The sequence below is a fragment of the Carassius carassius genome, chromosome 47 (genome assembly GCF_963082965.1).
Source record: "Carassius carassius chromosome 47, fCarCar2.1, whole genome shotgun sequence".
Taxonomy (NCBI): Eukaryota; Metazoa; Chordata; class Actinopteri; order Cypriniformes; family Cyprinidae; genus Carassius; species Carassius carassius.
Window position 1 is genome coordinate 57,501 of NC_081801.1, and position 15,000 is coordinate 72,500.

The 15,000-nt window shown below is 44.2% G+C and overlaps 2 protein-coding genes across 3 annotated transcripts in view; both read right to left on the reverse strand.

Moving 5' to 3' along the window:
- Positions 1–10,518, reverse strand: part of plgrkt (plasminogen receptor, C-terminal lysine transmembrane protein) — a 14,798-nt gene extending 4,280 nt beyond the window's left edge. The window contains exons 1-2 of the mRNA XM_059542404.1: positions 10,371–10,518; positions 9,695–9,776 (exon numbers count right to left, since the gene is read on the reverse strand). Of these exons, the coding sequence (XP_059398387.1) occupies positions 9,695–9,775 (81 nt within the window). The 5' untranslated portion in view covers position 9,776; positions 10,371–10,518. The remainder of the gene's footprint in view (positions 1–9,694; positions 9,777–10,370) is intronic.
- Positions 10,519–13,031: 2,513 nt separating this feature from the next.
- The window catches only part of LOC132130180 (ral guanine nucleotide dissociation stimulator-like), a 25,648-nt gene continuing 23,679 nt past the window's right edge, over positions 13,032–15,000 (reverse strand). Inside the window, exons 14-17 of one of the 2 annotated variants that reach the window (XM_059541862.1) lie at positions 14,351–14,425; positions 13,847–14,098; positions 13,493–13,607; positions 13,032–13,334 (exon numbers count right to left, since the gene is read on the reverse strand). In XM_059541862.1, coding sequence (XP_059397845.1) covers positions 13,159–13,334; positions 13,493–13,607; positions 13,847–14,098; positions 14,351–14,425 — 618 coding nt within the window. In that variant the 3' untranslated portion in view covers positions 13,032–13,158. The remainder of the gene's footprint in view (positions 13,335–13,492; positions 13,608–13,846; positions 14,099–14,350; positions 14,426–15,000) is intronic. The other variant, XM_059541863.1, reaches the window with a different exon arrangement.

Genomic DNA, 15,000 nt, shown 5'->3' on the forward strand with positions numbered 1-15,000 from the left:
GTTTATAGAAACTGTGAATGTTTCAGACTCACATATTTACTTACAGGTAAATCAAGAACTTAACTTCAGCGCATGAGCAGAACCGGAGGAGACATCACGAACATCATCTACAGCAGGATGCAAACATCTCACGCTCCTTTACTCCTGTCGAGCACTAATTAGTGACATTTACAGGATCGCAGGAGATGCTGGTTTTACTACAGTAAACACAAAGCATCAGTATGAATGGTGTATAAACACAGGATGATTTGCACTTCACAAAATATCTATGAATGGTTCTGCTCACAGTCACAATCTGTTCTTTACTCTCCAGAACAAAGGAGTAAACTCTACGAGAAAAACAGATGAGTTTAATTGATTACGGTCACGTTAATCATCTAAATGAGCTTCAGCAGGTATTCAAACACACATTCGTTTAACTGCAGCCGCTCCTGCACTGACGAGTCCTTCATGATGCCTCTTTATCAATCCAGAGATCAACTCTGATTCAATGAGACGAAGAGCGACATAGAGGTGATGAAGTGAAAACACCGGTGCTCCGAAGGGAAACTCACTGACATTTTCCTGAAAGGCCACGTGTGAAGATTTCTGGACGGCTCTGTTAACCGTAAAGCAGACGAAAGACTGAGAGACAGACCGCAATGAACCGCCTGATGACCAACGACCCATGTTTACAGAACACATGCCTCCAGTTACTGCTTTCATACAGATGTTCATGTCAAGTACAAGAAATATATGAAAGCCACTTATATTCTAGCGATTAGTTGATCACATTTTAAAAAGCATGCTGAAATCTGACGGATGTCGCTGAGGTTTTGATGACTCTTGGTGTAAAAGCGTCTGATGAATGCATGAATGTGATTGTGAACAGACTTCTATATTGAAGTAAAACCGTGGAATGGATGGAGAAGCGTCCGTCTGTTTTCTGAGCGACAGCACACACGTAACCCACAATTTCATCATCTTGCCTTTTCAGGACAATAAAAATGTCATTAGTCAGAGCTCCAGAGCAGCGGAAGTGACAAACAAAGAGAGGAGAAACACGCCTGACAGCCGGTCAAACGTCTGACCGCTGGACAAAGAGATGGCTGCATTATGAGCGGATGGACAGCACTCTCAGCTGAATCCCTCTGACAGCGTAATGATGCAGGACTCGAGACGTGACGAGCCTCATCAGGTCAACCATCGTTACATCCGTGACACGCTTCCGCAGTTAGACACAAACCAGCTTTTAGATTTCATCATTTACTCACTGTCACAAGTTCATTTCTTCAGTCATACTGGAACAAGCATCAGTCATTTTAAACGTAATTAATACAAAAATGTGTAGTTTTACTATGAGATGTGAACGCAGTGGAGAAGAGTGTGATTTGAACTCTATTCCTGAGCCGTTTCTACAGACTCCTGCTGAACTTGAAGAACGCTCTGTGTGCATGTTTCCTCTCCATCTGACCTCGTGGCATTTCTGGAGAACAAAGATCATGATTTTTCATTACCTTAAAAAAAATGCAGTAAATATGATGTTCAATGTGTTACAACAATATTTAGAAAGATGAGCAGACGTTGCTGGAAGTGCTGGAGGAGCTGTGAGACGTTTATTAGATTGTGGGTGATAACGAGTATTTATGAGCGTCTGAACGCACCTGAGGGTCAGAAATACCTGCACTGACCGAACCCAGAGAATAAACCCACGGCAGACTCACACCAGAGTCTGGTTATCTGACCACGGAGAGAGAAATGTGCTCGTTTACACGGCCTGGACTGCTTTAGGTTACTGATAAAGTACATAACAAAGAAGAAGACGACGTAAGAAACAGAGAGAGCTACATATATAGCTCACAAGTAGCGGAATGAGCTCATGATGTTTCAGTGAAATACTTTAGTTAATCTGTGATATCATGTCTAAAACGAAAGCTGGAAAAGTAATTTTCCAGGGAAGAGAGAGGTGAAGGGAACGAGAGTGAATGTGTGACTCATCAGAGCTTTATGAGCTGATATTTGTGGGCTGTGCGGCAATGAACAAATAAACCATATTTTACTGAATTCTTCATAATCTGTCAGCAGGTGGAGATTTTTCTCTTCATAACGTCACCGATGATGACTGCCTCACGGGCCGAGATCCATCAGAAGAAGAGCATTTCGTGAAGAACACAATTGCAATAAAAGGCTTCTGGCTCTCAACTAACTGGAGATCAGCGGAAACATAAACACACCGAGGCTCTGATCATGACGACAATCTTTACAATCACCCTTCATGATGATCAGCGCCTTCCTCCAGACGGATCTACTCTGGTGTGTGTGTGTGTGTGTGTGTGTATGTGTGTGTGTGTGTGTGTGTGTGTGTGTGTGAGGTGTGTGTGTGAGGTGTGTGTGTGAGGTGTGTGTGTGTGTGTGTGTGTGTGAGGTGTGTGTGTGTGAGGTGTGTGTGTGAGGTGTGTGTGTGTGTGTGTGTGTGAGGTGTGTGTGTGTGTGTGTGTGTGTGTGTGAGTGAGGTGTGTGTGTGTGTGTGTGTGTGTGTGTGTGAGGTGTGTGTGTGTGTGTGTGTGTGTGAGGTGTGTGTGTGTGTGTGTGAGGTGTGTGTGTGTGTGTGTGTGTGTGTGAGGTGTGTGTGTGTGAGGTGTGTGTGTGAGGTGTGTGTGAGGTGTGTGTGTGTGTGTGTGTGTGTGTGTGTGTGATGGGTGTATGTGTGTGAGGTGTGTGTGTGTGAGGTGTGTGTGTGAGGTGTGTGTGTGAGGTGTGTGTGTGTGTGTGTGTGTGTGAGGTGTGTGTGTGTGAGGTGTGTGTGTGAGGTGTGTGTGTGTGTGTGTGTGTGAGGTGTGTGTGTGTGAGGTGTGTGTGTGTGTGTGTGTGAGGTGTGTGTGTGTGTGTGTGTGTGTGTGTGTGAGGTGTGTGTGTGTGTGTGTGTGTGTGAGGTGTGTGTGTGTGTGTGTGAGGTGTGTGTGTGTGTGTGTGTGTGTGTGAGGTGTGTGTGTGTGAGGTGTGTGTGTGAGGTGTGTGTGAGGTGTGTGTGTGTGTGTGTGTGTGTGTGTGTGTGATGGGTGTATGTGAGGTGTGTGTGTGATGGGTGTATGTGTGTGTGTGTGTGTGTGTGTGATGGGTGTATGTGAGGTGTGTGTGTGTGTGATGGGTGTGTGTGATGGCTGTATGTGAGGTGTGTGTGTGTGTGTGTGTGTGTGTGATGGGTGTATGTGAGGTGTGTGTGTGATGGGTGTATGTGAGGTGTGTGTGATGGCTGTATGTGAGGTGTGTGTTATGGCTGTATGTGAGGTGTGTGTGTGTGTGTGAGGTGTGTGTGTGTGAGGTGTGTGTGTGTGTGTGTGTGTGTGTGTGAGGTGTGTGTGTGTGTGTGTGTGTGTGTGTGTCTGTGAGGTGTGTGTGTGTGTGTGTGAGGTGTGTGTGTGTGTGTGAGGTGTGTGTGTGTGTGTGTGTGTGATGGGTGTATGTAAAGTGTGTGTGTGTGTGTGTGTGTGTGTGTGTGTGTGTGATGGGTGTGTGTGATGGGTGTATGTGAGGTGTGTGTGTGTGTGTGTGTGATGGGTGTATGTGAGGAGTGTGTGTGTGATGGGTGTGTGTGATGGGTGTATGTGAGGTGTGTGTGTGTGATGGGTGTGTGTGATGGGTGTATGTGAGGTGTGTGTGTGTGTGTGTGATGGGTGTATGTGAGGTGTGTGTGTGTGTGTGTGTGTGTGAGATGGGTGTATGTGAGGTGTGTGTGTGTGTGTGTGTGTGTGATGGGTGGATGTGAGGTGTGTGTGTGTGATGGGTGTATGTGAGGTGTGTGTGTGTGTGTGTGTGTGTGATGGGTGTATGTGAGGTGTGTGTGTGATGGGTGTATATGAGGTGTGTGTGTGTGTGTGTGTGTGTGTGTGATGGGTGTATGTGAGGTGTGTGTGTGATGGCTGTATGTGAGGTGTGTGTGTGTGTGATGGGTGTATGTGAGGTGTGTGTGTGTGTGTGTGTGTGTGTGTGATGGGTGTATGTGAGGTGTGTGTGTGTGTGATGACTGTATTTGAGGTGTGTGTGTGTGTGTGTGTGATGGGTGTATGTGAGGTGTGTGTGTGTGTGATGGGTGTATGTGAGGTGTGTGTGATGGCTGTATGTGAGGTGTGTGTGTGTGTGTGTGTGTGTGTGTGTGAAGGGTGTATGTGAGGTGTGTGTGTGTGATGGGTGTATGTGAGGTGTGTGTGTGTGTGTGTGTGATGGGTGTATGTGAGGTGTGTGTGTGTGATGGGTGTATGTGAGGTGTGTGTGTGTGATGGCTGTATGTGAGGTGTGTGTGATGGCTGTATGTGAGGTGTGTGTGATGGGTGTATGTGAGGTGTGTGTGTGTGTGTGATGGCTGTATGTGAGGTGTGTGTGTGTGTGTGATGGCTGTATGTGAGGTGTGTGTGATGGCTGTATGTGAGGTGTGTGTGTGTGATGGCTGTATGTGAGGTGTGTGTGTGATGGGTGTATGTGAGGTGTGTGTGTGTGTGACGGTTGTATGTGAGGTGTGTGTGTATGATGGCTGTATGTGAGGTGTGTGTGTGTGATGGCTGTATGTGAGGTGTGTGTGTGTGATGGCTGTATGTGAGGTCTGTGTATGTGTTATGGTGTATGTGAGGTGTGTGTGTGTGTGATGGCTGTATGTGAGGTGTGTGTGTGTGTGATGGCTGTATGTGAGGTGTGTGTGTGTGATGGGTGTATGTGAGGTGTGTGTGTGTTATGGGTGTATGTGAGGTCTGTGTGTGTGTTATGGTGTATGTGAGGTGTGTGTGTGTGTGATGGCTGTATGTGAGGTGTGTGTGTGTGATGGGTGTATGTGAGGTGTGTGTGTGATGGGTGTATGTGAGGTGTGTGTGTGTGTGATGGGTGTATGTGAGGTGTGTGTGTGTGATGGGTGTATGTGAGGTGTGTGTGTGTGATGGCTGTATGTGAGGTGTGTGTGTGTGTGTGTGTGTGTGTGTGATGGGTGTATGTGAGGTGTGTGTGTGTGTGTGTGTGTGTGTGTGTGAGGTGTGTGATGGGTGTGTGTGAGGGGTGTATGTGAGGTGTGTGATGGCTGTATTTGAGGTGTGTGTGTGTGTGTGTGTGTGTGTGTGTGTGTGTGTGTGTGTGTGTGTGTGTGAGGTGTGTGTGTGTGATGGCTGTATGTGAGGTGTGTGTGTGTGATGGCTGTATGTGAGGTGTGTGTGTGTGTGTGATGGGTGTATGTTAGGTGTGTGTGTGTGATGGGTGTATGTGAGGTGTGTGTGTGTGATGGCTGTATGTGAGGTGTGTGTGTGTGTGTGATGGGTGTATGTGAGGTGTGTGTGTGTGTGATGGGTGTATGTGAGGTGTGTGTGATGGCTGTATTTGAGGTGTGTGTGTGTGATGGGTGTATGTGAGGTGTGTGTGTGTGTGTGTGTGTTTGTGATGTGTGTGTGTGTGTGATGGGTGTATGTGAGGTGTGTGTGTGTGATGGGTGTATGTGAGGTGTGTGTGTGATGGGTGTATGTGAGGTGTGTGTGATGGCTGTATGTGAGGTGTGTGTGTGTGATGGGTGTATGTGAGGTGTGTGTGTGTGATGGGTGTATGTGAGGTGTGTGTGTGATGGGTGTATGTGAGGTGTGTGTGTGATGGGTGTATGTGAGGTGTGTGTGTGTGTGTGTGTGTGTGTGATGGGTGTATGTGAGGTGTGTGTGTGTGATGGGTGTATGTGAGGTGTGTGTGTGTGTGATGGGTGTATGTGAGGTGTGTGTGTGTGATGGGTGTATGTGAGGTGTGTGTGTGTGTGTGATGGGTGTATGTGAGGTGTGTGTGTGTGATGGGTGTATGTGAGGTGTGTGTGTGTGATGGGTGTATGTGAGGTGTGTGTGATGGCTGTATGTGAGGTGTGTGTGTGTGATGGGTGTATGTGAGGTGTGTGATGGCTGTATGTGAGGTGTGTGTGTGTGTGTGTGATGGGTGTATGTGAGGTGTGTGTGTGTGATGGGTGTATGTGAGGTGTGTGTGATGGCTGTATGTGAGGTGTGTGTGATGGGTGTATGTGAGGTGTGTGTGTGTGATGGGTGTATGTGAGGTGTGTGTGTGTGATGGGTGTATGTGAGGTGTGTGTGTGTGATGGGTGTATGTGAGGTGTGTGTGTGTGATGGGTGTATGTGAGGTGTGTGTGTGTGATGGGTGTATGTGAGGTGTGTGTGTGTGTGTGTGTGATGGGTCTATGTGAGGTGTGTGTGTGTGATGGCTGTATGTGAGGTGTGTGTGTGTGATGGCTGTATGTGAGGTGTGTGTGTGTGTGTGTGTGATGGGTGTGTGTGAGGTGTGTGTGTGTGTGTGTGATGGCTGTATGTGAGGTGTGTGTGTGTGTGTGTGTGTGATGGCTGTATGTGAGGTGTGTGTGTGTGATGGCTGTATGTGAGGTGTGTGTGTGTGATGGGTGTATGTGAGGTGTGTGTGTGTAATGGGTGTATGTGAGGTGTGTGATGGCTGTATGTGAGGTGTGTGTGTGTGTGTGTGATGGGTGTATGTGAGGTGTGTGTGTGTGATGGGTGTATGTGAGGTGTGTGTGTGTGATGGGTGTATGTGAGGTGTGTGTGATGGCTGTATGTGAGGTGTGTGTGTGTGTGAAGGGTGTATGTGAGGTGTGTGTGTGTGATGGGTGTATGTGAGGTGTGTGTGTGTGATGGGTGTATGTGAGGTGTGTGTGATCGATGTATGTGAGGTGTGTGTGTGTGTGTGTGTGTGTGAAGGGTGTATGTGAGGTGTGTGTGTGTGTGATGGGTGTATGTGAGGTGTGTGTGTGTGATGGCTGTATGTGAGGTGTGTGTGTGTGTGTGTGAGATGGGTGTATGTGAGGTGTGTGTGTGTGATGGCTGTATGTGAGGTGTGTGTGTGTGTGTGTGTGTGATGGGTGTATGTGAGGTGTGTGTGTGTGATGGGTGTATTTGAGCTGTGTGTGTGATGGCTGTATTTGAGGTGTGTGTGTGATGGGTGTATGTGTAAGGTATGTGTGTGTGATGTGAGGTGTGTACATGTACGGTTTGTGTGTGTGATGGGGTGTTTGTGTGATGGGCAGGCCCAGGGTGGGCAATCGGGAGAATTCCCAGTGGGCCGCTTCTCTTTTGGGCCAGTTGAGTTTTTTGTTTGTTTGTTTTTTGTACATTTGTCACGTTAGTGAGTCTGTCTTCTCTTAAATAACTCTACACATGTTCCGCATTCTGACACTGCAGCCTCTGCATGGGTTGTCCCATATGAGGGAGTTCTCCCCTCCCCTCCCCTCCCATACAGTTGCTTGGGTGGAATGATGGAATGATGAAGGATGAGGCCGGGAGGGGCTGATAAAGCCAGGTTGAAGAAAAGAAGGGCATTGGAAGAGCTTACAAATGTATTTTCAAGAGGACAAACACAAGAGTCAACTGGTAAAAAGAGATAGGCCAAGTAATGATTAGAATTAGCAACGTAATTATTCGGCTAATACCTTTGTCAAACTATTCACAAGCAAAATAATAGCAAAATTATATTAAAATATTAGCCTTTGTGAATTACCCAATACAAGGCGATTCATAGACTTTGCAAATATTATGCAATTTAATATTGATAACCAATGTTGGGAGTAACGCATTACTAAAGTGATACATTACAGTAACGTATTACTTTTTTGCTATAGCGCAGTAGTGTAAAGCATTACTAATCAATTTTCAGTAATATTTTACTCCGGACATGTTCAGTAATGCTTGCGATATAACACACTTTTAGCCCAAAATGTAATTGTTTAAAGAAAAGAAAAGAAGAAAACAGCAAGACCACAAGACATTAACGAATCAAAGATGCAGCAAAAAATTTTTAAAATAATAATAATTCGTGTTCGTGGTCAGTCAATAGATGCGTGTGGTGTCCACGTAAATAAAGATTAAACGACAGCTTCTGATATATTTGTTTAGCCTTTTTGTTTTAATTCATCTCTCTTTGTATTGTGTGACGCAGTCCAGTGAAGGTGTGTTTAGGGCAGGGTTTACAGGAGTGCGGCATGATTTCAGCCTCTGTGCTCGAGGTCCAAGGCTATTAGCTCCATCTGGCTCGCTGTTAGCCTCAGCTCGCACTGGACAGTGGAAATAATGGGTAAAGATAGCAGAAGACTGTACATTCACAAAATGAATGTATGCGCATCTTGTCATTTTACAGTTGCATATGGCATTTACATATAGTCCTGTTGTGTGTAATATGAATAGACCCAAGCAATTCACATACTTTTAACAGACCTGGATCGTTTGTGATTCTGGATGTCATCCTGTCTTGCATTGTCTTGAGACTTCACTTTTGCCAATTATAAGCTATATTGTTAGTAGCCTGGATAGCCCCCCCCCCCTGTCATTATGCTACATCATATCGTCCTCTACTGGATGTAAAATGCTCTGCAGTACATTTTGAAAGTAACTCAAAAGTAATACAGGAGTCATGTAACGCATTACAATATTACTGTCTCAGAATTGTTTTGTGAGGAATTACTTTTTAAATGACAGTAACAAGTAATCTATAATGTATTACAGTTTAGAAGTAACTTGCACAACACTGTTGATAACAAAACTGAAGCTTGATCTGCTGTCTACGAAGCTCATTGAGTCAGGACAGCTTGGAGGCTTTCATGTTAATGTGCACAGAGAAGGAAAACCACACGTCTATAAGCAACGACGCGGTTATCGGTAAAGTGGCTGAATCCAGTGCACTGATTAGCGTGGCTACTGATGCTGTTGATGCTATTCGCAGTGGAACCATAAACTACTGTGACTTGAACTGTAAACATTAGTTCAATATGCCTCTTTGTGAAAGAGTGGAATACATTTTAAATGCTTTATTTATTCTTTATTTATTTATTTTTCTGCTTTTGTTAATTTATCAACCTATCCTTGTGGAATAGTGGAATATTTTTTGTTAACTTCTCAGCTTAAGTGAATTATTATTTAAACTTTTACATTATTTGTTGAATTATGATATTAATAAAAACTACACAATAGGAAGAGCTGAACTACTTCATTTATCCCATTTGGAAAAAGTTTTTATTTGGAATTCCACCATAGAAAATGTGGTGAACCCCCCCCCGCTCTGGCCCTGGTGATGGGTGTGTGTGTGTGTGTGTGATGGGTGTGTGTGTGTGTGATGTGTGTGTGTGTGTGTGTGATGGGTGTGTGTGTGTGTGTGTGTGTGTGATGGGTGAGTGTGTGTGTGTGATGGGTGAGTGTGTGTGTGTGTGTGTGTGTTTGATGGGTGTGTGTGTGTGATGGGTGAGTGTGTGTGTGTGATGGGTGAGTGTGTGTGTGTGATGGGTGAGTGTGTGTGTGTGAGAGAGAGAGAGAGAGAGAGAGAGAGAGTGTATGTGTGGTGATGGGTGTGAGAGGTGTGTGTGTGTGTGTGTGAGAGTGATGTGAGTGTGAGGTGTGTTTGGTGTGTGTGTGTGTGTGTGTGTGTGTGTGTGTGTGAGAGAGAGAGTGTATGTGTGTGTGTGGTGATGGGTGTGAGAGGTGTGTGTGTGTGTGTGTGTGTGTGAGAGTGATGTGAGTGTGAGGTGAGTGTATGTGTGTGTGTGTGAGAGAGAGAGAGAGAGAGAGAGAGAGAGAGAGAGAGAGAGAGAGAGAGTGTATGTGTGTGTGGTGATGGGTGTGAGAGTGATGTGAGTGTGAGGTGAGTGATGTGAGTGTGAGGTGTGTTTGATGTGTGTGTGTGTGTGTGTGTGTTGCACCTGCAGGCGTGTGTTGAGCAGCATGAACTCCTGCTGTTTCTGCAGGTTCTGCTCGAGGGATTTGGAGAGCAGGAAACCCATCCTGAAGAAGAGACACCAATAAAATATAACATATAAAACTGCATCATCAGACACTTTCCTAATGTTTATTTCTACTGGAGTCTTTCAATAGAGTTCAAACACATCAGAACATGAAAATCACATCATTCATGACAAGAAAATTAAGCTTGTTTTAAAAGACCAAGATTGGATTGTGATATGATTTGTCTAACAATGATTTGTTATTTCAGCTGGAGATTGTGACTGGTTTGGCACTGATAGTTTCTTTTAAGAACTGTTAGAATTCTGTGATTATTTTATTTTTCTGTAAGCGAACTATAATATGAAGAACAGGAGTGTCCTTGGATCTGCTTCTTTATCTGTTCAGTCTTGATAACAGAAACAGTTTCTGCAAAAGATCGAGTTCATGAATCATCACAATGACGAAGCAGGAATCAAGGAGAACAAAAACATCGCGTTCTGGAGTGAAAACCCTCCAATCTTCAGTTTAAACACAAGAATATCTGGAGTTAAAGAGGATTTGAGGTTTGCTGAACTCTGTCTCGTGTTCACACACAAATAAACTTCACAGCAAACACAGTCAACAGCATAAATCAAGGCTGAACGTCAATCATACCTTATAATACTGATTCTGAAGTTCAACAAACACCAAGGGCACGCGAGCTCTGCGCACGCACTGACGGCACGTGACGTCACTGACGCAGAACGGTCTCGCGACTGATTGGCTCTCGCGCTCTGCCTCGACTCTCATTGGTTCTCGTGCGCAGACGTCAATAAACTCAAGCAAAGGACATTATTCCCGAAAGATCCTCTTGAGACACAAACGTTCATTAAAAGTTAATTAATTGACACCAAAACACCAAATACGTTGTGTCTTTGACAGTTTGTTTTAGGTAATTTTTAAGTCGTTTTGGATAAAAACGTCTGTTAAATGTATTAATTTAAATGTAAAAAGATTTATAAAACGATCAAATAAATTGTCTTATACTGAAATAAAATGTGTTGTCTTCTGAGTAAAGTACCGCGTGGTGTCACGTGACAGCGCCTGTTCGCGGTCTTCAGTAAGAGCGGCAAAAGATTGAAACAGAATTTATCGGTCATTAATTGTGAGGTAAATAAAGTAGAAGAAGAAGAAGACGTTACTGTAGAAGCTCATCTCATCTGACAGGTTTGAACTCGAAACTTTTGTGTTGTTTATTAACTCTACTTTCATTTAGTCTTTAATTTTAATAGCAGATAAAATACATATTGTTTTATTATAGGCCTATAGTTCCATATGCAGTTTTTTTTCTTTGCAGTAAAAGGTATAATCAGTCTGCAAGCAGCTCTTAGTCTTTAACGTGCAGCAGCAGTTCGTTTCCCGAAACATCGTTAACGAACTATGGTCGTAAGTTTCATGAAGTTTATTGATAACGACGGAAACTGCGACCATACTTGTTTTATATATATATATATATGTATATATATATATATATATATATATATATGATGTTCTAGATGAAAAAAAATGATGTTATAGATGGTTATATGATGTTATAGTTTATGTTCCGTTTACACGTCGATTCATTTTTTTTCTCAGAGTTGAAAAACAAATGGGACTTTAGAGTTTTAGTGGAGGGGAACTTGTAGAATATTTTATTTGTATTTTGTTTCTATGTTGTTCCCAGTTTGACGGTGCGTTAATAATAGAGTGCCGCTGACCAGGCGTGTGTAAATGGTCATCTGTATGTTAATCTGGACTCTTCTCATCATGTTGAGTTTGTGGAGCATCTCTGTCTACAGAGAGGTCAAAGTTATCATCATAGCGCCACCTGCTGACCACAGCAGTGCAGTCCTGCATCTGTCCTCGTGTTCATCAGATGATATGAACTGCAGCAAGCAGAGCACAACACAAGAACACTACAGGAATCGCACTGCACGTGTTTATTAGTCGCTTTCACCAATATTAGAAACAGTGCATCATAAGGAAAATAATAATAGCAAATTTAAACCATGGAAAAATACGTGACGAACAGAAAACCCAAAGTCAACAGAGCTGAAAGAAACAATCCCTTATCTGTAGTGGTATAAACTTCGGATTGATATATTCATATTTACATATTAGTTCATAATTACATGGGAGAAGAAACTAAATGTACAATGCTACAAAAAGTATTTACAAATCAATAAATACACACACACACACACACACTCAAACCAAATGAAAGGCAAAAGTACAAAGAACAATTCATTTTGTACAAAAATTACATAAAAGAAGATACAAAACCCGAGCAGGCGAGTTACAATAAAATCTTTTTTTTTTTTTTTCTTAAATCTTTTTTTGACAGTGAAAAAGACGAATGGCAGATATCTGTGTCCAGATCTGATCTGAGAGATCCTGGAAGCGGTCAGTGTTCCTGACCAGACAGCGCTGACCTCGCGCACTGAGACAGAGATCTTTGGCCCTTTGGGTTTAATTATCATAAACACAAGACATGAACACACATACCAAACATTAAAACATGGCATGCACACGCACACACACACACACACACACGCTCACATATAAAGGATCTATGGCAGGTCAGCTTTGTGAAGTGTGTGCATTCAGTCATGAACGACCTCTGAACTACAGGTAAAACAAAACAAACTCATTACAATTCATCTTCATTTCTCTTTTTCATCTTGTTTCTCTCTTCCTCCAATCTTCATCGTGTCTCCGAACCAATGAAGATCTGGAAACCTTCTGGCATTTCATTCTTATTTCAAACGCTATGGTCGTGTTTCAGAAGGGGGTTTCACGCATCGGTGTGCAGCGACAACGCAACAGGAAACAGGAACTGGAAATGTGTCAATGTGATAATGTGATGTGGGGCGCTGAAGTGTAACTTCACATGAAGGAGTATCGATGCACTGCAGAAACTGAAGACACCGGAGCACGTGTGATCTCTGAGTCGAGTTTCACTGAGAGCGTCTGCGCTGTTAGACTAGAAGAAGACTCGTGTTAGAAACTGCCGGGATTCAGTGCTCGTCTTGTTCCATATTCACTGCTCAGATTCACACATGAACACCATCTTAGACATCTTACTTTTACTTCTCTGAATGTGTGAGAAATGAAAGCATGAAACAGACGAAGAGAGAGATGTTTCATCGGCTTGAGCACCACTGTGTTAGTGAAGAGGAAAAACATTCTGATGAACGTGTGCAGTCTCTTCCTGTCATGTGATCAGTCAGGTGACCACTCCATCAGACCGTAGTTCATAGTATTCCAGATTCCACACTACACACGTCTGTCTCGGAGATTCAGGAAATGGTTGTAAACACACAGATGTTCTCTCAGGGAGAGAGTTTGGGCGTCCAGACGGTGACGAGCAGTTCATGAGAGACAAACCCAGCTCCTGCTGTACTGACACAAGAGTTTGGGTTCAGAAGATTCCCTTGGCGATCTTCAGACCTTTCTGCTTCATTCGGGGCAGCGTGGAGCTGGACACATGTTTGGTTCGGCCTGCTCTCGGGAAACCTCTCTTCTTCAAGACAAAGTCATAGTTGGCCGTGGAGTTCATGGCGTAAAAAACATTGGCGTTGTCGGGAATCTTCAGCTCTGTGTGGAAAGAAAACAACAGGACTTACTGTAAAATCAGGTCACTTTCAATATCTTCCAATCAAAAATCTGACAAAACCGAGCTCATCAGCAAGATGAGGAGGCAAATATCAGCAAAGGTATGTTTAAGCTTATCTTTTAGCTTGTTTATGACTGACCCTTTTCCTCACTGATCTTCTGAACCAGCTCATAATCCTCGGCTCGCTCGCGGTCCAGGTTGTGTTTCACCATGGCTTTCCTCACGACTGCTGGAGTCTTATCCTGACTCGTGACCTGAAACACACACATACACCTCCATCCAAGTCTGGTACGTCTCTACAAATGTACATCTGAGTTTGACAGGGTTCACAAACTTTGTGCACCACTGGAGCACATGGTAATTAAACTAGTTTGTTTACTCTTATATGATAAACACTTTTGGTGCGGTGTTGGGACCTGATATAAAACCAGACGAGAGCCTCTGATCTAGAAGATTCTTCCCGCTCGCTCTCTGTTATTTGACATGCTCTCACCAGTATGCTCTTGTACATGTTTCCGTTGTCCACGTCCAGACTGACTCTGATGATGCAGCAGTCGTCCACCTGCTGGTTGTAAAGTGGCAGAGAGAGAGACGAGTAGCTGGACACGCCGGAGACGGAGCGCTTGTGTGAGCGAGACCCTGTGACCGGTGTGGACGACACCGAAGACGAGGAGGCACTGCTGGAGCCAGAACCTGAGCCGAGACCCGACGCGTCCAGAGACGACAGAGACGTGGACTCCCAGAACTGAAGGACAGACAGACAGACAGACAGACTGAGCTTCTCTCTGGGGTCAGACTTCAGCAGTGAGAGAAGAACTGATGAGTCCAGAGCAGGTCAAATCCACAGTCTTTCACGTGTAGACACACACACACACACACACACACACACACACACACAACAGAAACACCAATGATGATGAACTCCAGAATGGAAGAGAGAAATGAGTGTTTTCCAGACATGGACGGTCAGAGACGGATGAGGTGAGAGAGATAGTACCGTGGGTATCAGGTCTGCCGTAGGGCCGCACTTCCCTAAGGTAGAATTGGAATGTTTTACGAAGGGCGTGGAGGTCTACAGGAAGGAAGTAGAGCTACAGTCACTGACAGACACAGCTGAGCTCCGGAGAGAGAGAACTTTACACACCGGAGGGCGTTTTCACACCTGCAGATCAACTGCTTTTGTCCAAAACAGGGATGTGAACTGTTGGATCTTCTTCTTGGTTGGGTTTACTTTGACAAAACAACATTTCAAAGAATACCAAAATCATGCGTTCTTGAAATCCACCTGTTTTGGATAAGAGCACCTACGACATTGGAGGATGAGGACATGCTTTGGAGTTCAACTGTGATGTCTAATGTGCTTAGCCACATCAATGACACTGCTGCTGTTTACAAAACACATTCCCATTATGAATTATGACACAGCTTGCTTCATTGGTCCACTGGTTTAAATTGCTTTCCCAGCACAATAAACCATTCCAAAGACTGTGTTTGTGTGGATCCAAGCATGCTGACTGTATTCATATATGCCTAAACAAACCACACTATGGGAGAAATACACTAGGCTCCAAAGTGTGGCCAAGTGTGAAAACGCCCATCGATATCATCAGCCCTGTTACAGCCTAGTATTAACATACATATAAAAGG